General features: G+C 53.6%; 1 protein-coding gene across 1 annotated transcript in view; it reads right to left on the reverse strand.

The window, feature by feature from the left end:
• Positions 1 to 861: 861 nt before the first annotated feature.
• Positions 862 to 23,583, reverse strand: part of MECP2 (methyl-CpG binding protein 2) — a 59,412-nt gene continuing 36,690 nt past the window's right edge. The window contains 3 exon segments of the mRNA XM_029240273.1: positions 862 to 6,890; positions 6,892 to 7,717; positions 8,996 to 9,346. Coding sequence (XP_029096106.1) covers positions 6,633 to 6,890; positions 6,892 to 7,717; positions 8,996 to 9,346 — 1,435 coding nt within the window. The 3' untranslated portion in view covers positions 862 to 6,632.

Genomic DNA, 23,583 nt, shown 5'->3' on the forward strand with positions numbered 1-23,583 from the left:
CAGGCAGGGACCCACCGCTAATACTGAACGAAGGCGGAAGCTGCCCTCGCCCAGGTCCTCCGAGGGGCCCGAGGGGAGCCTGGCCACCCAAAGGGCCTACGAGTGTTTCTCTTTTGGATTCAGGCCTCAGAAGTAAGTAATGATGCGGGGAGGGAAGCTTTTGGCCCTGGTGATTATAATGCTCTCTGCTTTGGAAGAACAAGTTTCTGGATTTATTTTTTTTGGTGTTTTTAATTACTTAAAAAAAATGATCAAAAAGAACTGTTACGGCTAAACTCTCTAGCAGGTATTGCTCATTAAGAATTACAAAAGCAAATGCAATTACTCATAGGTTGGAGGAGAAGAGGAAGGGACATTTCTGGAGTCTTCGCTACCTCCTGGAGGGGACCCACTGAACCTCACGTGTGGTTCTGGGGTCCCTGGTGTTCTACCTGGTACGGCTCACACTTTCAGAGACAAGACACGGCCTTCTGCCTCCCCTCCAGCCCCCAGACTCGGCAGAGCGGGGGCCCTGCCGGTGGGGAGGCCTGCTGAGCCGGCTCTCCACATACCATCACTCGGACTGGGTCGCTGGAAGGCGTGGGGGGACCAGGCCACCCCCATGGACTCCAGCTGCCCCACCCAGAGATCGAAGGGGACCAGGCAGTGCCATTCCGGGCTTTGCCAGAGCCAGGGAGCACTCTTGCACCCACCCACTGAAATGAGCCGTCCCGCAGTGGCACCCTGGAGCCTCTCTCACAAGCTCGGGAGAAACAGTGCAAAACCCGGTGCTGCCCGGAGCCTCCTTCACTCGGCACTGGGAAGCCCTTGAAAGAAGCGAGGAAAGACCACAGATCTGCTTGGACCGAAGTGACCAGCAGACGGATTTGTCGGTTTTTTTTTGTTTTTTGTTTTTGGTTTTTTTTTTTGTTTGTTTTTTTTTTTTTTTTTTTGTGTTTTTTTTGTTTTTGTTTTTAAAATTTTCCCTTGTCCTATGCTATGGTTATCAGAAATATTGTAATTAAGCAACAGGTATAATTTTAACAGGTCTTTTTTTGTGTGTGGAGCCACAAGCAAAATGAGTTTATAACTGTGCAATATACAGATATATATATATAAAAATTCAACTGCTTTGTGTGTCTAGTCGGTGCATTAAATAAAAGGGACAGAAGAACTTAAAGCAAAACTAAAAGGCAAAACAAAAGCCCAGGATAGAAGAGACCAAGCAGGTCTATGCGTATAGTCTATAAGATACTGGATATAATCAGGTCACCAGGAAGAACAGCTTTGTCACTTGACACACAAACACTGTGGGGAGAGGAACTACCAGTGGGCAGGGGCCAAAGCTTGTGGCCTTTTGATTTCATTTTCTCTCACTGCTGAGCAGGACCTGAGGAGAGGGAAGATAGAGGGGGACCCAGCACAGCAAGGTAACTTGCAAGTTTCCCAAACGTTCTGAAACTCAAAGCTGGATTTCCCTCCGTGAGGGTCCTCGCCCCTGCCCTCCCTCTGCCCCGGGGGCGCTTGCGGGTGAGGGGCGAGGGGGCACACCCCTTCACCCAGGCCCCAAGAAGAGCAGAGCCGGGGGCTGTCCTTGGCGGCAGGCCGCACCGCAGGCAGAGGCTGGGGAAGAGACATCACCCTAGTTAGAACTTCTTTTTCCTGACAAATCAGCACTTGGGGTAGGCTCTGCGGAAATCAGAAAGGAGCAAGGAACAGGTGGTGCCGGGTAGCGAGAAGGTCACGGGCCTTCGGATTCACTGGTGAGCACTCTCCTTCCTTCCCACACCCAGAGCTGGGCTCCTGCAGCTTTGCAACAGGCAGGCCTTCTCCCAGGACCGGGTGGCAGCTGAGCCCTCAGGGACTGCTACCCACGGAGAGACGGGCTCTCCAGTGACACGAGGGCCCTAAGGCTCAGATCCAGCAGTTTCAGGCCAGATTCCCCTTCACCCGCAGCACTTGCCACACATTAGGCCAGGCTCCAAGTACTGTTAGATCAGCGTTTTTGCAAAAGCTTGCTCTTATTCACTCAGACATCGAAATGTAGTTTCCTGCTAAATGTTTTTTAGGTCTTCCTTCTGAATTGTCGACAAGGGGTTTCAGTGTTCACTTTTTTCCCCTTTAACATGGAACTTTAGACCCTGGGGGAGGCAGTATCCTAGAGAATTGTTAACAATTACACTATGTTTTCTGAAGATTGATAGTTTCTAAAAGAGAAAGAAGCAAAAACCGAGACTCAACAAACCCCTCGAGTGGACGGGTTCACGGATGAAGAGAAGTGAGATGGGGCCCTTGCAGAGAGCAGCTAAGAGCCAGAACACGACGTGGCGGGGCCATCGGGCAAGAGAGCAGGGGCTCTACTACTAGGCCTGGTAACGTGGCCGTGCTCCCCCCCACCCCGGGGCCACTGGCCGGGACTCAGGGGACTGGCTAGGCCAATGCACACAGGGCTCTAGAGAGAGCTTACTTCCCGAGGTCTGGATGGCCTGGGCCACCCGTGTGGGAAACTCGCATCAGGAAACAATTTGGGGCCACGACCCTGCTAGGGATGGCTGGACAAAGCTAGAGCTGGTATCTGTGACCTCCCCTGGTCCCGTCACCCCAGAGAGCCTGGCAGGAACGCTCCGGAAAGGGGGCACAGAGCTCAGCTGCCAGGCTCCACTTGGGTTCCAGGAGATCCAGGTGGCCACACCTGGTGGATTCACTTCACACCCTCTGTTCCCTCCTGGGCTTGAGCTGCTTATTAAAAGTTACTAAAAATCCAGAGGTCCCGTCAGCTAAGGAAACTCCTTTCCCACTAAACGTGGTGGTTTGTTTCTGGCTAGTACCCTCCTTCACGATGGCCATCACGACGATGACAAGCTAGGCAGAGGGGCAAGCGACCACGTGGCGCTGTTCCAGGTCCCACCGCCACCATTTGTGGCCTCTAGCCTGGAATGCCACTGCTGAACAAGACTGGTGCCGGCACCGGCATGGGGTCTCAGGAGTAGAAGTCAGGTGCTGGCTGTGGCCGTTCCGGCGCCCCCGGGCCACCACCACGGCTTCCACTTTCCGGGGAGCTGAGGGGATGGGGTCCTTGGCTAGTTTGGCACTGACGGACTAGGGGCCGTGGCATTTCTGAGTGTCTCCTGTGCCTTTCGATACGGGAGTACAGCAGCAGCGGAAGGGAGCTGAACTGGATGGAGCCTGGCTGTGGCCCAGTGTCCCCAGCTCACTGCAGTGTCAAGGCCAGCAACTACACTGGTTAGGACAAGCCCACCAACGGGCAGGGCTGGGCTGGGCCGGGCACGGTGGGAGGAGCTTGAGGACACACAGAATTCCATCAGGAGAGGAGGTAGTCACTAATAACCAGAATGAGGGCCGGGGAGGCCGAATGTGACTCTGACCTAGCCCACGGGTGTCTGAAAGCTGTCGGTCAATTCCTGCCTTCTTTACACAGTCCCTAAGAGATGGCCCCCGATCTTCATGGTCTTCAAGTACACACAAAATCGAGGTCACACCTCCAAATTGGGCCAGACACAGCTGGTGAGAATTCCGTGGCTTAGGCCTTCCCTCCAACCTCCTGTCAACCTGACTCCAGGACAGAGGTGGTATGGGAGCTTCGGGGCCCCTGCCCAAAGGTGACTCACTCGTAATGCCTTTATTTGGGGAAGAGGGAACGTGGAAGAAAGGGGGGCGGGGAGAGAAAACCCTAAGGTGCCTCAGGCGCCACCTGCAGCCTTGAAACTCTAAGGGAAGAAGCTGGGGAGTGAGGGAGGCTGCAGGTCGGGCCAGGCCCAAAGAAAATGACACTTGAAACTTTGTGTTCTCGACCGCCAATGCCAGTCAGCCCCAGAATGAACTGTTATGGGTGAAAGGGGGGCAATGGCAGGCCCAGCTCTCTTCTGCCCAGGACCAGATTGTACCAAGCTGATGGGGAGGCCAGCTCTTGATACTGGTCCCAGGAGCCACATTTTACTGGACGAAAAGTGTAATTAATGCCTAAAAACCTGACCGAGCAAAAGAGATGGTGCCCCCACAACAAACGGGCTGGACACCGTGCTCACGTGAATAAGAGTCCTCTGGGGGTTACCAGGAGTGCGAGGCCACTGCAGGGTCAGGAGCCTTTTGTCCTTGGAGGAAGAGGGATCCCGAAGGACTCTCCCCCTACTCCGACGCCCAGCCCTTCCTGGGGAGGAGTCATAAGTGAAGCCCGGAGGGTCGACAGCAGAGCAGGTTTGGTTGTGGGACTTGCTTCTGCAGCATCAAGAAATGGATACAAAAATGCTAGAAAGGCCAGCTACGACTCCACAAACAGAACGGGGCAAACTCCCTTGCTTCTAACCATTCTGGGAGAGACAGACATGTTTTTTTCTTAAGCTACTGATTGGAACTGTCAACTATGGGTCCTGATCACTAAGGACTGGCAAGGAAGTGCTAGACGGTTTCTAAGATGTTTCACTCCTTCATGGTTACACCGCAGTGAGGAAGCCAGGGGACAGTAACTGAAATACACGAGACAACACGCACTTGACAGTTCATGGCAGCAGCTCACATGGGACGTGCTTGTGGGTGTTTCTGGAAGCATAAGACTGCTGTCTCGTTTGCTACTTTGATAAGGTACTTCTCAGTTGGACAGATTTAGATAAGAGACATCTCTGTAAACACAGAAAAGGATATACCAATATGATGAAGATATGCAGTTAGATAAGGACTTCCTGAACAGAGGGTGAAAGCACGGGATCCTGAATTGAAACTGGTCAATGAACACCCCAAAACAAGCCCAAGCCTCTACGCGCCCACGCCACAGCCCTGGTGCACACGTGGAGATGCGTGAGGTACGAGCGCACCCCATCTCCCGCAAGCAGAGGCCACACGGGGCCCGCAGAAAAGAACCTGTGCTCTGAGGAGCAGCAGTGGGGCGTCTGCACTTGCTCTGCCTGCCGCCCCGCCCGACCACCCCGCCCCTAGCCGGTCTGGCAGAGGCCAAGGTCAGGGCTGGGCCACTCAATGACACTGGCAGGCCACAGTGGGTCTCTGTGCTGCCCTTGGCTTCGAAATCCATATCCGGCCCAACTTCTCCCTCCCCCACTTCTGCTGAGTGGGAAGGTTGAGAAGGCCTGGGATCCGGAGTCTGACCAGGGAAGGGGACTCCTAGGAGAGCAAGACCTTGCCACTCCCTTGCCCCTCGGAGGCCGAGGCACACTAGGGCCAGGTGGATTTAGCAGAGCCTGGGGCTTCCTCAGGGCTCAGAATGGGTGGGAGGGGGGCTGGGGCTGATGGCAGGAAGGCCAAGGGGGGTGAGTTTTGGGGCCCTGAGCTGACAGCGTCGGCTCAGGGTACAGCTGGGCACTGCGGCTGCCTGGAACAGAAGGGATGAGGGTGGGGGGAGGGGAAGAAATGAAAGGATGAAATGAAAGAAGGCAGAAATTGAAGGAGAGAAGAGAAACCAATCAGGAAGTCCTTATAAATTGCAGCAAACACTTAGAGTTTCGGAGCTTCGTGGGAACCCTATGTGCTGAGCCCACTTTAAAACAAGCGCAGGTATATACAGATCCAGGTAGTTGTCAACACCGTCACGTCTGGTGGCCTGAGGGACAAAGTGTCACCAGTTCAAGCCAGTTTGCTCTCAGAGCGTTTGTTTTGAAGTGGGAACATGAAGACTCAATAGTGCAAATAGTTCTAAGCTGTCCCTAGAGGAGTTAGAATTGGAAAGTTTTGGAAGAACATTTCCCCCTCCTTCCCCCTGGCCCCTGCCCCATCTACTAAGGCTCTAACTACCAGTCACAACTGCTCTGAGCGACTAGGAATCCCTTCCGCCTGGCCTGCTGCGCTCGGCGGTCTGGAGCCTGGGCCGGCCTGCCTGGGCCTTGTCCTGCGGCCTTGGCGGCCTCTCTCTAGCGCCACCCGCGGGAGGCCAGCCCTGGGCCATCGTCTCCTCTGGCTAAGGCCAGTCTACACCCAGCGGCTCAAAGGATGACTCCTTCCTAGCCAGGCCAGAACTGGGGCGAACAGGTGCTACTTCCCCGTCCTGTGAAATGTCCTTGTCGATTTTGGATTGGGGCCGGCGTGGGGCCAGGTTTGTGCCACCACAGGTGGGATCACACGGGCTATAGCCACTGGCCATCCGCATCTTCTCTAAAGGATCCACCTGCCTCTCTTGCCTCACACCTCCTTGTCCCGACGTGGGTGGGAGTGGGCGAGGCGGGGGAGCTGGAGGCCGGGCAGGGTGGGGGGAGGAGAGCTGAGACTGGGGCGCCAACGGCACCAAAACCAGGAGTGTCCTCTCAAGTGCTCTCTGCCCCTAACGACCACGTGGGGGGGCTGGGTGGGAGGGAGGTGCAGGCGCACCCTAGGAAGCCTGGGCAACAGCTTGTCTGGTCAGTAGTATCTGCAGCAAGCCTTGTTGAAGGAGCCTAGTTTAGAAAAGTGCAAAGCTACTTCTGGCCCTGGTTAGGTCTTCAACCTGACTGTGCTTGTCGGTAAGAAAAACATCCCCAATGCTCCAACTACTCCCACCCTGAAGCCACGAAACTCTAAGTTTACTGAAAGAAAAAAAAATATTTTTTATTTCAGTTAATCGGGAAGCTTTGTCAGAGCCCTACCCATAAGGAGAAGAGACAACAGCTGCCTTTATTCTTGTTGGTTTGCTTTGCAATCCGCTCTGTGTAAAGTCAGCTAACTCTCTCGGTCACGGGCGTCCGGCTGTCCACAGGCTCCTCTCTGTTTGGCCTTGGCATGGAGGATGAGACAATGTCTTTGCGCTCTCCCTCCCCTCGGTGTTTGTACTTTTCTGTGGCCGCGGCGGCGGTCGTGAGCGCGGGCTGAGTCTTAGCTGGCTCCTTGGGGCAGCCGTCGCTCTCCAGCGAGCCTGCTCTCGGCATCTTCTCCTCTTTGCAGACGCTGCTGCTCAAGTCCTGGGGCTCGGGGGGGGCTGGCGGGGGCCTCGGAGCTCTGGGGCCCCGGCGGGGGGGGGGGGGGGGGGGGGAGCAGCGGCGCGGGTGCCTTCGGGGGCTCCACGTGGTGGTGGTGGTGGTGGTGCTCCTTCTTGGGGGGTGAGGAGGCGCTGCCGCTGCGCCCCTTGGGGCTGCTCTCCTTGCTTTTCCGCCCGGGGCTCTTGCAGGTCTTCAGTCCCTTCCCGCTCTTCTCGCCAAGGGTGGACACCAGCAGGGGCTTCACCACCTCCTTCACCTCGATGCTCACCGTCTCCCGGGTCTTGCGCTTCTTGATGGGCAGCACGGTCTCCTGCACAGACCGGATGGAAGACTCCTTCACGGCTTTCTTCTTGGCCTCGGCGGCGGCAGCCGCCACCACACTGCCCGGCTTTCGGCCCCGTTTCTTGGGAATGGCCTGGGGGTCAGCCTCAGCTTTTCGCTTCCGGCCGGGGCGTTTGATAACCATGACTTGGGCCGACGTGGTGGCCCCACCCCCTTCAGCCTTGCTGCCCGGCGAAGCTTGGAAAGGCATCTTGACGAGCAGCTTCCCGGGACTTTTCTCCAGGACCCTTTTCACCTGCACGCCCTCTGATGCTGCTGCCTTGGGTCTCGTGGTGCCGCTCCCTTTGGGGCGTCCCCGGCCTCTGCCAGTTCCTGGAGCTTTGGGAGATTTGGGCTTCTTAGGTGGTTTCTGCTCTCGCCGGGAGGGGCTCCCTCTCCCAGTTACCGTGAAGTCAAAATCATTAGGGTCCAGGGAGGTGTCGCCTACCTTTTCGAAGTATGCAATCAGCTCCACTTTAGAGCGAAAGGCTTTTCCCTGGGGACTGTGGGAACAAACGGAGAGACACAAAGAATGATCAGAAGCTCCCACAGCCATGTCAGAGATGGGCAGGGGAGAAGGTGGTGGCGGGCCCTCTGACGGGAGACATTCTGCAACTGGCACGCCCGACGATACAGCTGAACAAGAGTCACATTTAAGAAAAGCTGAGATGAGCTAAAACTAGGGAGCTGCGGCCTCGGTTACACAGGAAGCAATCGGGTTGCCCAACGGCCGTGGGCGCCCGCGAGGCCTGCTCTGGTGCCAGAACGGCTTGGTGCTGACTGGATGCCCACAAGCAGCTGCCTGCCACCAAGCTCCTCTGGCCCCCAAAGGGGTCTGGCCTGGGGACCCTGTCTAGCTGTCAGGCTGACCTCGGGTACGCTGCTTAGCCTCTTTTGGAATCAGTTTCCTCACCCGTCAGTAGGATAACGCTTTGCTCACCCTTTTCTGAGTTGCTGGAATTAAATGAGGCTGTCTGAAAGCAGCCTTTGAAAACTGCTAACCTTTCTGGAACCATCTAAGGGGAAGAACTGAAATGCACGCATTCACACTCGTCCTCTGAAGCTCTGGCTTCGAAGTTACTCTGTTTCAACAGGTAACACCCGACGACCAGCTCACAGCTGGACAAAGGCCCAAGGGACAGCGGGAAAGGCACACGGAGCCCATCTGGGTCTCTCCCCAGAGGCCCTATCAGAGAGCCCATCTGTCCCAACATGATTCACAGAGCAGACTGAGCCCTATGAACTCCTGTTTCTTTGGGTTCATGACGCAATGTCAGAGAAGTACTGTCCCAGAAAGAAGAGGTTAACAGGTTCTGAGGAGGGCCCCTCAGCTGGGAGATGGCAGCGAGCCCAGGGAGCTCCCTTGCATCCCCAGCCCAGGCCAGTGTGCACGGCAGGACCTTGCGTCCTCACTGCTTCCCAGGCGGCCTCTCCTGGTGCCCTCACTGAGGCCCTGGGTAGGCCCTACTGCTATTCCAGCTCCAGATGAGGCCTTGACGGCAGGTGCGGGAAAGCCACACTCTGCTACCCCGGGCACATCTCATTCAGGGCAGTGACCTACGTACGCGGTCATTCCAAGCATACCTGGTCGCGCCCGCAAGCAGTGGTCACTACTGAAGCCCCTGACCCGAGGTGGGGTTATGCACACACATTTTCCTGATCAAGGAGCAGCAAAGAGCTACCACTCCAAGGGGTCCCCATCAGTTTTTTAGCACCGGTCCCTGACCCCCCGCCCACCTGGCCCTCCCCGCTCTGTAGAAACAGGAGTCACCCTTACTTACTTGATCAAATACACATCATACTTCCCAGCGGAGCGGCCAGATTTCCTTTGCTTAAGCTTTCGGGTCCAACCTTCAGGCAGAGTGGGGTCGTCGTACATGGGTCCCCGGTCGCGAATGATGGAGCGCCGCTGCTTGGGGGAGGCCGAAGCTTCCGGCACGGCTGGGGCCGAGCCCGACCCTTCCGAGGTCTCTGCTTTACCTGCCTCTGCCGGCTCAGCAGAGCGGTGGGCCGCTGGCTGCAGGGGCTCATGCTTGCCCTCTTTGTCTTCTTTCTTATCCTTCTTCACCTTTTTAAACTTCAAAGGTTTATCCTTCAGGCCCTGGAGATCCTGTTCTTCTGACTTTTCTTCCCTGAAGTATTAAACGAGTACGTAAGTATCACGGAGAACACACTGGTTTGCAGAAACAGTGAGCAAAAGCAGGCCCCGGGCGCCCCAGCGTGGGCAGGGCCCTGAGAGAGGGGCTGCCCTGCCAGTGCTCGCCCAGATCCAGATGCCCTTCCCCTGCACACATCATTTTAGAGCCCTTGGGCTGCTGACGGCGATGGCCCACCGCACCCTACCTGCGCCGTGGTCGCCCTGAGTCCCACTCCTAGCATGCCTGCACTGAGAAGGTGGCTTCTCAGTGTTACGAGCTGTGCCCGAGGGCCTCCGTGTATGACGGATGACAAGAGGCCCTCCTCGACTGCCGGAGAGGGACCTACCCACCAAAATGGAGGGGGCTCCTCGTCACGAAGGCCTGGCTTGGCTGTTACTACAGCTTCTGTGTTTTGGGTCTCCTCAAACGTGTGCTCAGTAAAATCAGCACAGTGCAACTTGCTGACGGGAACAGTCCAACAGCGCCCCTTGGGCGGTGGCGCAGAGCACAGCGCTGTGGAAAAACACGCAGATTCGGAGCCAGCCAACCTGAGCTCAAATGCTGACTTTGCCATTTCCAAACGCGACCTGAGCAAGTGAGCTCAGCATCCCGTGCCTCGGTCTCCTCATCTCAACAATGGGTCAACACCCCAGAGGGAGAAGAGTCACAAAGGCATTGTATAAACACTGGCGGATGTGGGTAACCAGACACTGATGCCCAGGGTTCTGGCGTGAGAAGAGGAGCAATCCCAGGTCGGGGAGCCTTTATCACCAGACGCTCCTGACGACACAGGGCCTTGGCCTTGGCCGATGGGATGGAAGAGCAGAGAGAACGGAAAGGTGCAGAAGAACACGCTCCTCATTCCAGGGCGGGCACCTCCTCATTCCTTCGTGCCAACAGAACAGCTCCTTCCCTATGCTTCCGTCCCACCCGGTAGGGTCCCCTCCTTGTGTACTTCGGCAATGGTCACTGTGAGGCCCCGGGATCAGGGTCTGGCCATGATGCCCTCATGGCCAGGCCAAGAGGGCAAGAACACTACCCGGGCCAGGGAGGCTTGGAAAGAAGAATCGTGGGCTCGGAATCAGGCACCTGAGAAGCCCACAGTTAGCAGCTCATCTCATCCGGGAAAAGAGCCAGACTCCTCTGTCCTTCAGATCTCAGTCCCAGAGCTGCCTGGGCCCACGCGGCTCACGTCGGCCCACCCCAAGTGACTTCCCTTCTTGGCCAAACCGCGGAGACCGCAACAAAGGCACCATGGCGTGCCCTGGCAACCAGACTCCAATGACGTGGCTAAGTCACCAATGGCGAGTTCGCACCAGGAACACTCAGGTCAGGCATATGGGGAGACAGGGTGTGGGGAGGGCGCACCCCGACCTCCTCCCTATCCTGGCTCCGCCTCCAGAAGTTTAGGGCCCCGAGTGTGAGCTCTAGCACACAGCTGACTTTCTAATTCTCCAGGCTTAGCTCCTTGATGGGAGATGAGGAAGAGCCATGGGCAGCTCCATGCAGCCCGCAGCCCACTGTCACCACGGGAACCTGGGCAGTCCCGAGCCAGAGAAAAACACTGCACTGATGGCAAAGGCTGGCTTCTTGAGAGCCCTCATCTGCACTCCCCTGATAATTTAACTATGGTGAAGTCAAGCACAAACCACACGCCCCAGGAATGCCTCTTAGGTACAAGCAAGGGTGCCGATGCCATCTAGGGCCAGCCCTTCTAGAAACCTACCCTGAAGAGACACCCACAGAAATGCAAAACAACAGATGCCCGACGTTACTGGCGACAACATTCTTTTCACCGGCTCAAGACTGTGGCCAAGCCAGACAGCCGCCGCCAGAGACCTGCTGGGCAGACGCCGACGTGCGCACCACGGAGAGCCGGGCGGCCCGAACCATGAGTGAGGGACCCCCAGGACCTCCTGTGAGGGGAACACCGTACACTGTAGGCAGCCCTCTGGGGGAGAAAAGAAGGGGACTTTAGGAAGCAGATGGCAAAAACGAAGGGAATCAGTCCTGGCACGGGGTAGGCAGGACCAAGGTGAGGACAGGAGCGAGGCGAGACCTCGCCGGGTGTGTCAAACCAGAATTTCAATTTCTGAATCATGTAAAAGTTTACATAACCAAAAACAAAATGAAAACAAAAGGGAACAGAAGGGAACATGCCTAGCATCCACGGAGGGGAAACAGGCTAGCCTGGGGAAAAGTGGGGGCTCCAGTTCTGGGGTGGCCTGTGGGGTGGAAAGGCAGGGCAGCACACAGGGGTGGCAGAAGGGTCAAAAGGACGTGGGCTGAAAGGGCTCCTCTGTTGGGCTATGCAGTGACCAGGTGACTGTCCAAAAGAATGAACTGATTAGAATATAGTTAAGAAAAAACCCACTTGGTGATGTTGGGGGAAGGAGAGAAAGACATAAAGGAAGTGAGGGTCCAATGGGCTTATGGGGGAAGAAGGTTCCAGGCAGCAGAGAGGCCTCAAGGGGGCACGTGGGGCTGTGTCGGGTTTTATTCTGAGTGTGATGGGATCCCTTTGGCTACTATGTGGAGAATGGCCTGCCAGGGACCTAAGTGGGCAGCAGGGAGCCTGTGGGAGGCCTCTTGGGGCGCTCTGGGCATGTGATCCAGGGCGAGGAGGGCAAGGACTGGGGACGTGACCAGGAGGTGGAGCAACAGAGCTGGCCGGTGTGGGGACGAGGGCCGGGGATGAGCTAAGGGCCATGGCCAAAGCCTGCGAGGATGGTGATGCCACCAACCGAGGATGACGAAGCCTGGGCCAGCAGCAGGGGGGGAGCTACAGCCACACCCGCGTCGAGAAGCTGAAGGAGCAGCTAACACAGCACCGTAACCAGCTACACTTCAACATAAACAAACCAAAAGAAGCTCAAGGAGGGGAGAACATAGTTCTTTGGCTACAAAGTGGGGAGGCCCCTGTGCCCGGACTCTGACTTAGCCTAAATGAACTGTTTGGATTTTTAGAATTTTTTATTGTGATAAAACAGACATAACATAAAATTTACCTTTTCCACTGTTTCTAAGTATACAATAAATGAAGTTTCAATAGCACCAAACATGGGAATAAAAAGGCCTTTAACTCTGTGATTATTCTAGCTCTTTTAGATTGATATTACTTGGGACTTCCCTGGTGGCGCAGTGGTTAAGAATCCGCCTGCCAATGCAGGGGACACGGGTTCGAGCCCTGGTCCGGGAAGATCCCACATGCCGTGGAGCTACTGAGCCCGTGTGCCACAACTGCTGAGCCTGCGCTCTAGAGCCTGCGTGCCACAACTACTGAGCCCGCATGCCCAGAGCCTGTGCTCCGCAACAAGCGAAGCCCCCACTCGCCGCAACTAGAGAAAGCCCACGCCCAGCAACGAAAACCCAATGCAGACAAAAGAAAAAAAAATTGAAATTACTTGAAGCAACTGTGAGAATATGGTGATTTTCAATTCTGTGCATTGAGGAGCACAGAGGTGTTTGGTACTTTATTTTCTGACTGCTACTCCTCTGCTTAAAAACAAATAAAAACCCACGAAGAAGTCTGGAAGCCATTCTGCTGGGTGTGGAGTGGAGGCAAAAATGATGGAAAACAGGTAATCCAAATGAGTTTACCCTCGGCCCAGCCACCTGCTCAGTGCCAGGGTGACCTGAGGAAGGGGGCCAGGCTGGGGTACTAGGCGAGTACTCAAGGCCCCCCACCAGGAGGATTATAGGGTTTGCTGAAACACACTTTTTCAAAGAAACCAAACAGGGACTTCCCTGGTGGTCCAGTGGCTAAGACTCTGTGCTCCCAATGCATGGGACCAGGGTTCGATCCCTGGTCAGGGAACTAAGATCCCACATGCAAGCCGCAACTAAAAGATCCTGCATGCCGCAACTAAAGATCCCACATGCCGCAACTAAAAAGATCCCACACACCACAACTAAAAAGCCTGCGTGACGCAATGAAGATCCCACGTGCTGCAACTAAGACCTGGCTCAGCCAAATAAATAAATAAATAAATATTAAAAAACAAAGAAGAAACCAAACAGCCCTCCAGACCGTGTATCTCTGCATGCATGTGCGCACACACACACACCTGCTGAGAGGACCGTGAGAACTGAGCACCTAGTTCTTAAGTTCACACATTTTAGAGTTGGGGGTATTCACCTGTTCAACTCTTCAGTGTTATAGGTGAAAAGAAAAGCAAGTACAACCAGACAAGGGAACCTGCCTGAGGTCATGCCTGAGTTGACGTGTGTTCATCGACTGCCCTTGCCCTGAGCCAGCCTCCGCTAGGGGCTGGGAGGCCAGGGTAGAACCAGCATCATTCTCTGGTCTTCCAGAGCTCCCAATTTCGGGGGCGGGGGTGAGGGGAGGCAACAAAGAAAGAGCGATCCTCTCCTCTGTTCCAGGCACGGAGGAAGCCCAGACACAGCTGGGTGTTTAGGGCTGAGGAGGAGTGCTTATCCCAGTCCCAGGCCAACAAGGAGTGCTCGGGGCAAGCCAGACCAGGTGGGCCCGGGCGGGCGGCACTATCAATAGCCCTACCCTGTCACCACTGTGACACCCCTCCCTGGAGGGAGAAGCGAGTCAGGATAAGCATTCTGTGTAACAGTGGCTCTGGGCCAGCCCTCGCTCTCGTCTTCCGATAGGCCTTCCCTGCTCCACGCACAGTGCATTTTGAATATGCCACCCCGCCGCTCAACCCCCCAGACAGCGTGCATCTTCCTTCCTGTCGTCTCCCTGCTCGGTGCACAGGAGCAGCGCTTAATAATTCTGCCAAGGGATGATCACAACGCACATGTTATGCTACCTCCGCTTCCTCTGACGGCCCCATTCCCCTGCCCATCAGCTTCAAGTAGCACAGGCTAGTTTAGCACGCAAAGCAGTAGGCTTGTGTCAGTGAGTACATGATGACTTTGGACGCCTGGGCCCTGGTGGGTCGGGGTTGGCAGGAGATGACGCTGGAGTGGTCACCGAGGGCCCAGAAAGGCAGATGGTGACGTCTACAGTGATGGAGAGGGAGGGGTCACGGAGGACAGTCATGCTGGGACGACAGGTCCCAGGCTTCCACAGATCAGCTCCCAGCCAACGAGGCGGACGGGTCTGCAGAGACTCCTCTTGCTGAAACTACTAAAAATGCCGGACCGAACATCTTCTAGAAGATATTACAGAGGACAGTGTTTAAAACGTCTTACCTGTACTCACAAGCTGGCCAGAAAGTAAGGAATATGCAGGCTAAAGAGGCAGGGAAGGAAGGGAGGGGTCCTGTTGGCGGAGGAGGCCGGCAGAAGAGCCAGGGAGAAGGAAGAGGCCACGAGGAAACGCCTGGGAGAGTCCAAAGAGAGGGGCATCCTACACGTTGGCGGGCCTGGACTCTTCAAAATGGGCTGCGGCGTGAGGAGCAAAAGGAGACTGAAGAGACGGGACAACGAGGAGCGACTGGCTCCCTGGTCCGAAGGCGCTACAACGGCAGCAGTGGGGGGTTTGGGGAACGTGAATATGGTTGCACGTGAGCTTGATGCTGAAGCCCCCGAGTGCACAAACTGCCCCGGATGAATGCTCTGAGGAGAGCCATCCTTCAGGGCTCAGGAGCGCGATGGAGCGACTGTCAGCGGCGGCAGGGGCAACGGGCAGCGTGTCCACAAAGGGGCAGACGACAGCAACATAACCGGAAACTGCTGCTGGACAGGAATACTTTAGAGCCGTTTCGGTCAAGCTTCCTAACAATTAAAGAGAACGCCTTCACGTTACATGAATACATTAAGACAAAAGGCTGAAAACCTCACAGAAGTGCCTTCTTGTAGTGGCTCAGAGAACTGCAATGTTTTCAACAGCGTTATGCTCTGTATGGTGAAGCCATGAGTGTGAATGAAGGTGTCGAGGTACTTCCTCGTGTTAAAAAAAAAAAAAAATCACTGCCAAAGGCAGCCTTGCCTAGGACCTGACTTCTAATATCGATGGAACAACTAATTTGTGCACTGTGTGGGGGAAATGCAGGTATCACATTGAAGCAGAAGGCCTTCACAAATCTTAAATATCTACGAAGACTGAGAGAAGGCTCTTGTGTGAAAAAAACATCATTTGGCAATTTTGTTGCTAAAACGAAAACATGAGATCAAATCCTTCCTTTGATCTAGCAAAGGAAAATGAGAGTTGCCGGAATCTTGACTTCAGGCCAAATCATAGTATCCCGAGGGGTCTGATAGCACTCTTTTGACCCGAGGCTCCTGTGCATTCCAGGGGTGCAATCAGCCAACAGCTGACATGTGCAGCTGACCAGACAACTGCAGCTGAGGTGTGACTACTCAATCTCCAAGGCTTCCATATTAAAAAAGAAAAGAAAGGCCACAAAGCCAGGTGAAAGCCACAGCTAAAAGGTGTTCTTCACTTGAATCTGAATCCTGCCCCCTCCAGAGTGAGCTCTAGGAAACCTCCAGAGCACCAGCAATATCCTGACCTTTCCCAATTTCAGTCATGTTTGCATCAGGCCAATCTCAGGAGATGGAGTGTCTCAGCACCTTTCATTCCCAGTCATCCACCCCATGGAGCTACGTAAGGAGCCCAAGTACCACAACAAAGCCACGAACCGGAAGGACAGGGTGGCGGCCACTTCCCCAGGTCAATGGTCAGGAACCAGAGGAGAGAAATGGCCTCCTGGCAGTGGCTGCTTCCATGCTCCAGTATGAGCTGCAGAATCTCAGAATCAAGGGGGCTTCTCTGCACGAATCAATAAACGTAGCAGCGCTTTGAGACGCCAGCTTTGGCCCCTTTAAAGATCTGAGAGAAATCAAATTGGCACTGGAAGAGGGTCTCAGTGGTCTCTGGGGAGCAAAAAAGGGGATGGGGTCCAGCTCAAAGGCTTCAATGGTGGAACCTGAAGTTTAGTGGACCCGCTCTGAATTCAGTGTATTTTTTAACACCCCACTTTTTAGAAGATGCAAGAAACTGTCTATGTTTTGAAAAGCTAAATAAAACACAGTTCTTGCCACCCAAAGGTAGAACCCTCCCCGAATGAAGGCAATGAGCACCACACGGTAAGTCTCACCTTGACAGCGTGAGTCTACCACACACAGGAGAGAAGTAAGTTTGAAAAAACACTGCCACCGTGGAGAACAGTCAGGCAGTTCCTCAAAAAGTTAAACGTGGAGTTCCCATGTGACCCAGCGATTCCCCTCCTAGGTATGGACCCCAGAGAGTTGAAAACAGGGACTCGAACAGATACTTGTATGCTGATGTTCATAACAGCACAGTTCACAGTAGCCAAAAGGTAGAACCAGCCAACCCAAGTGTCCAGGTACACATAAATGCAGAAACAAAATGTGGTCTGGGGCTTCCCTGGTGGAGCAGTGGTTAAGAATCCGCCTGCAAATGCAGGGGACACAGGTTCAAGCCCTGGTCCGGGATGATCCCACATGCCGCGGAGCAACTAAGCCCGTGCACCACAACTACTGAGCCTGTGCTCTACAGCCTGTGAGCCGCAACTACTGAGCCCGCACGCCTAGAGCCTGTGCTCCGCAACAAGAGAAGCCACTGCAATGAGAAGCCCACGCACCGCAACAAAGGGTAGCCCCCGCTCGCCACAGCTAGAGAAAGCCTGCACTCAGCAACAAAGATCCAACGCAGCCAAAAATAAATAAAAATAAATTTATTTTAAAAATGTGGAATAAAAATATAATGGAATGTTATTCAGCTTTAAAAAAGAGGGAAACTCGGGAATTCCCTGGTGGTCCAGTGGTTAGGACTCCATGCTCTCACTGCCGAGGGCCCAGGTTCGATCCCTGGGCCCTCGGGGAACTTAAGAGCCCACAAGTCCCGTGGTGGGGCCAAAAAAAAAAGAAGGAAACTCTGACACCTGCTATAGCATGGATGGACCTTGAATTGAAGATGTTATGCTAAGTGAAGTAAGCCACACACAGAAAGACAAACACTGTATGACTCCATTTATATGAAATGTCCAGAATAGGCAAATCCAGAGATTGAAAGTAGATTATGCATTGCCAGGGTCCGGGGGTAGTGGGTAATAGGGAATGACTCCTAATGGGTACAGGGATTTTTTTGGGGGGGCGGGGGGTGTAATGAAAATGTTCTGGAACTAGATAGAGGTGATGGTTGCACAACATTATGAGTGTATAAATGCCAGTGTACACTTTAATGGGTGAATTTCACAGTATATGAATTATATCTCAATTTTTATAAGAACCCACTAAAATGACAGCTGACTCCACCCATTACCCTAAATCATAAAGGCAGGTTTTACAACGCTCAGGCAAGTAGCTCTGCTGTCCATGTGAGAGAAATTGGCGAATGTGGGGACCTACGGTGACACATGCTAGACTGGACCACGCTGACCTGAATGCCATCTGTGAAACCCAGGACACGGTAACCACGACAGTCAGAAAGGAATCTAGTCCAAGAAGTTTAATGACTAGGCATTTAGCCAAGTTGAAGGTTGTTGGCTAAATATTCTGAGGGTGTTTGATCTTTTTTTTTATTGTGGTAAAATGCATGACATAAAATTTACCATTAGCAGTACTTAGTACATTCACAATGTTGTACAACCATCACCACTATCTAGTTCCAGAACATTTTGTCACCCCCCCGGAGGAAATCTTATACCCACTAAGCAGGTACTTCCCCAGCCCCCCTTACTCCCAAGCCCCTGGCAACCACTAATCTCTCTTCTGTCTCTATGGATCTGCCTGTTTGGACCTTTCATATAAATGGAATCATATAACATATGGCTTTTTGTGATAGGCTCCTTTCACTCAGCATGTTTTCAAGGTTCTTCCACATTGTAGCATGTATCAGAACTTCTTCCCTTTCTATGGCTGAATAACATTCCACTGTATAGACACACCACACTTTGTTTATCCATTCATCTGTTGATGGACATCTGGGTTGCTTCTACTTTTTAGCTGCTGTGAATATTTGAGTACAAGTTTTTTGCACGGGTGTATGTTTTCAATTCTCTTGGGTCTATACCTAGAGTGGAATCACTAGGTCACACGGGTACTCCATGCTTGACTTTTTGAGGAAGCTCCAGACTGTTTTCCACGTGGCTTCCTTTGGGGGTGATGAAAATGTTCTGGAACTAGACAGGAGTAAAGTGGGGTGGCAGAAACTGCTTCCACTCTGGAATGCCTAGCAGGGAGGGGCAAGCTTTGAACAGAAGTCATCACGACAAGGACACTGGGAGCGGGGTGGAGGTGTTTCATGTCACCTACTCAGTCATTCGGTAGCTGACAATCTAGGTAGTGGGCCCGAGCTGTGCTGGGGCCAAGGCTGCTCCGGTAACAAGACACACTTTCTACCTGCATCCGTTTCTTCTCCTTCTCCTGGTACAAACAATCTTCTAAAGCATACAGTCAATAATGGAATCATAGCGATTTTGCTGAGTGCTGTGAAAGGGGAGAGAGCGGGAGCCGGGGGAGCGCTCCGGAAGGCGATGCGGGGCCGCTGTGGGTGGGGGAAGGATCAGGCCCGGCGTGAGAGGCTGGTACAGTCGTGGAGCATGACTAAAGCCAAGCTGGGGTGGCTTCACCACCAACTGTCCCCATGCAGGCCACTGCAGAGGGGGCTGGCCAAATGAGTTAGGAATGGGAGAAAACCAAGAAGCCAGTCGTTATGACTGACATTTTTGTGATTTCATCTCTTCCCCTGGACAGCCTGTGTCGTCAGCATTTGCTCCCTGGCCTCCACATCTAGCTACGTCTCTTCCATCGTGTCTCCTCCACGCCGCAGGGTGCTCACGGCAACCCTCCTCACAAACGGGGCAAAGCTGGCCTCCGGTGCCCTCACGACAAATATCCAGCTTTCAGGTCCCCACAGCCAGTCTGCACGGGCGCTCAGGTCACGCCTGCCTCTTTGGTCCCCAGCAATAGATTCCCACAGCTCTTTCCTGCTGCAGTTTTCTGTCATTACTGTTTTCCTCTCACTTGAGGTGATGCCCTTGTTTTCATTGCTGTGCCTCTCACTAGTGTACGTCACCCCGCAGCTGCATGCCTGACAGACTTGCTTCCCGATGATGACATAGGAGCCACTGAAATGACCAACAATAGAAAAAAGGGGAAATGTGTCTGTCAGAGCTGGCAAACAAGAGGGTGCCACCAATGGCTGAGGCACCGTGAGCGATGCCAAGGAGGGACCTGCCAGGGGGGTCGGTGGTGACAGGATGCCCCCCCACCAACAGAGGCCGAGGAAATCTTCAAGGTCACAACGGTGGGACCCAGAAGCCAGGCTGGCTGAAGTGCGGTTTGCTGGTGGCAGACGGAAGGGCCTAGAGGCCGACACGGCAAGGCCAGCAACAGGCTGAGGGGTTTCCCTGGGCACTGCTGGGAGCAGGCAGGGCCAGAGAAGGGCAGTGGGCAGCAGTGGGCAAGCAGTAGGGACTAATCTCTATCCCGTAAACAACTCTGGGGACCGGCTAAAAAGTAACTAACATGGGGCTTCCCTGGTGGCGCAGTGATTGAGAGTCTGCCTGCCGATGCAGGGGACACGGGTTCGTGCCCCGGTCTGGGAGGATCCCACATGCCGCGGAGCGGCTGGGCCCGTGAGCCGTGGCCGCTGAGCCTGCGCATCCGGGGCCTGTGCTCCGCAACGGGAGAGGCCACGACAGTGAGAGGCCCGCGTACCGCAAAAAAAAAAAAGTAACTAACATGCCTGGTGACAAGACAAATATCAACCAGTCAGCGGCTTCCCTGTGTACAAATACTAACTGGGTAGAAAATACAATGGGAACATGACTACCAGCTCTCCAGCGGAGACTGACCTAGAATCAGTGCCTGTGAACAGCCAGAGAAAAACACGGAGGGGTGGCAGGGCCGTGACGTGCTTCTTGTGACCACTGCATCCTCCCGCCACACAACAGAATCAATTCCACACGGATTAGACGGTTAGGTTCAAACGGCGGGTTACAACGTCCCACAGAACTGCTCTCTCCCAATGCCTAATAAAATGAGAAACACACAGACGTGGGGAGGAGGAGTGTGAAGGACAGAATTCAGCAAACGAAGGAAAGGGACATAAAATCGAACGCAGTACATTTCAAAACCTGGCAGCCGAAGAAAGGATTCCAGAGAACAAAGCAGCAGCAAGACTGAGCTCCTGCCCCACCCCTGGAAGCCGTGCTGGGGAGCCCACAACACCCCGAAACCTCTCCTCACTGAGCTGGAAAGAAGCAACTGGGTAGGAGTCTGTAACTTTTTCCTTTTAGGCCCAGGAACTACAGAAGCTGCAACCGGGAGGTGCAGGAGAAACAGGTAAAGCACCCAGCGAGCCAGGCCAGGGGACCACTGGGAACCTGGGGTGGCCCCTTCCCATATCCCTTATAGGAATGGCATACATGTCCTTCAAGCGGCTAGACTGAACCCTGGCGTAAGACAATTAACACAATTCCTAGGCTAGAGAGAAGACTCCAGATGCTGCCGAAGAGTCCCCCTGACTGCAGCTCCCCCACGTGTACAGCTTGTCTCTGCCCACAAGAGAACGAGCTCATGACAGCCCAGAGGGGAAAGCAGTGAGAGAGGATGCCAGAAGACGGGGAAGAGAGAGCCAGAACTCCCCTGCTGCACCAAAGCAAACAGAGCGACTGGATGGAGCCGTCTAAGCCTGAGCCAAGTTGACAAGAAACAACATGGTAACTCTAGAAACATGGCCAAAAGCGACAAAATAAAAGGGAGGGGGATGGCTCAGGAAAGGCAAAATCCCACCAAGAAGAGAATACACAAAAGGAAGAGAAGGAAATTCCTCACAACTTTATAAGAACATGTTCTCAATAACAGTTCAAAGATGAGAAAACACAGTAAGATGAAAGGGCAAATTCCCAACCTAGGGAAATAAACTGCAGACCAAAACACATCATTACAGAACTAATAAATACATTAAAAAACAGCCAGAAACAGAATATACGTAGCTGAAAATCAAACTAGACAAACAGTGTATGCAGATGAAAAAGATAAAAGCTAAAGCAATTAGAGTGAAGCTAATAGCACTGGAAGAGAGACAAAGACAATCCAACATAAGGATAATTCGTGTCCCTGTAGTAGGGAACCCAAAATGGCACATAGATGCCATCAAAGATATATTATAAGAGGACTAACCTGAAACGAAGTGAGCTGCATCTGCAGCCTGAAAGAACACACCATGTTCCCAGGAAAATGTGATAAACAAACAAACAAACACCACTCACCAGTGAGAGGGACTGTGGTTAACCTCCTCAATTTCAAGGATAAAGAATTCTTCAAGCGCCCCAAGGGATCATGTAAAGAGGGGCCCAGGTGTTAAGGACTAAGGACCAGCAAGAGCCAAGGACCCGACCCCAGGAACAGTCTGGCACGTTCCAGGAAAAGCAAGAATGGCGGGCTGGAGCCAGGTGAGCAAGGCGCAGAAAATGAGCTCAAAATGAGGCAGGCCTGGCTACATAATATGCAGGGCCCAGTATAAAATGAAATTGCAGGGCCTCTTACTCAAAAATGGAGAATTGTGACATGGCCGCAGTAGAGCAGTAAACCAAGTGTGGCTCTTCTAAGCCCTGGGCATTATACAGGCTGCATGTCCAGGAAGCCGGCCCTGCTTCCAGGAAATAGACTTTAGATTTTATTTTGTGAGGGATGAGAGGCCCTCAGAGGGTTTTTCTCAGGGGAGTGACATGATCAGATGAAGAGTCTGAAAAAGTTCACTCTTAATGGAAAATACAGTGTGAGGGGCGGACGAGGGGGCAGGCAGACGCAAGGTGCTGCGGGGTGGGCTCACGGTTTGGGGTACTGAACGTTTATTAGGGATTGACACTCGTGAACGGAAGGGAGAGGAAGCAGATCTGGGCAGGGGATGAAGCTGAATTGCAATGCAGGCTCAAGAAAGCTCCAGGCCACCTTGGGCAGTGATGGCAGGGCAGTGGTTTTATACCCCCTGCCTCATCCAGCCACCTGGGCACTGCCCTGGAATTGGTGTGACCGAGTGAGGAAGTGCTCACAGCTGAGGCCAAGGCCAAGGCCAAGGCCAAAAGAGCCAGCAGCTGGAGGCTGCCTGCGGACTGCACTTCTGGCTGGGGATCCACACAGTGGCCTCCTTGCCTGCTGTGTGGGGCTACTGCAGAGTCTAAGCAGACGACGCGGTGGCTGCTCTAGGTGCCATCAGTGGAGGGCATGTGTGTGCTGGGGGCAGGGGGAGCGCAGGAGATCAAGGATTCTGACTTCCGTATTTATGTTTTCGATGTTGAGGCATTTCGCCTTCTACAGGTCTAGGCTGGAGACAGAGATCTGGTAGTCACTGGTGCAGAGGTCTGAAGAGCCAGGTGAACAGGTGAGGGCACCTCAGATGTTTGTGTGTGGACAACTTTCCTCCCGTTATCTGGAGTTGTGACAAGGAGAAAGAGTCAGCAAAGGAGACAGACAAAGAGGAGCGAGGTATTAGAAAGACGATCAGGTGTACCTGTCCAGATTATTGGTGGCAAGCAACAGAGACCAACTCTAGCTGATTTACACAGACAAGGACTTGATTAAACAGCTACTGGAAGATGGAAGGTGGTGGTGATGTCTGCACAGTATAAATATACTTCATACCATGGAACTGTACACTTAAAAACGGTTCAAATGGTAAATTTTTTCATGTGTATTTTACCCCAATAACAAAAACTGGGGGGAATAAAAGGCTATTAGGTGGCCAGAGGGTTGGAGAAACAGGTTTGAATCTCGTTAGCCAAGAACAATATTCCAAACCCTGCTGCCAGCACTGCCTCTGCCACCCTGCAGGGGGCAGCAGTGGCCGCCAACACAGCAGCCACTGCGGGAGCTGGCCCTGCTCCCTTGGAGAGGGTGGGTCTGACGTGAGAGCCCGAGGCGCAGGGCCATACCCCCTTGGAGGGCTTAGGCCATTTTCTTCGGTAAAGGGCCAGATAGTAAGCGTTTTTTCCTTTGTAGGCCTCACCGTCTCTGTCACACTCACTCAACTTGCCAGTGAAGCGGGAAGGTAGCTTCAGGCAATGCATAAAGGAAGGAGTGGGGTTGGACTGCAATAAAACTTTATTTACAAAAACAGGCAGTGGGCCAGACTTGGCCTTGGCATGTAGTTTACCAACCACTGTACCAGCTGAAAGGGAAATTATGAAAAGAAGCGTATGGCATTTTCAGCGACTACAGTCAGAGGTCACCTGGTCTCTCAGCAAGCTCATAGGATGGGGTAAGAGTTCCCTCAAACAAGGAAGGGGGCTCAGATGTGAAAGTGGCCAAAGAAAATAAAACCGACTAAGCCAGTGATGCTG

Source organism: Monodon monoceros, unplaced genomic scaffold (assembly GCF_005190385.1).
Source record: "Monodon monoceros isolate NGI ecotype Baffin Bay Population unplaced genomic scaffold, NGI_Narwhal_1 Super_Scaffold_22, whole genome shotgun sequence".
NCBI lineage: Eukaryota > Metazoa > Chordata > Mammalia > Artiodactyla > Monodontidae > Monodon > Monodon monoceros.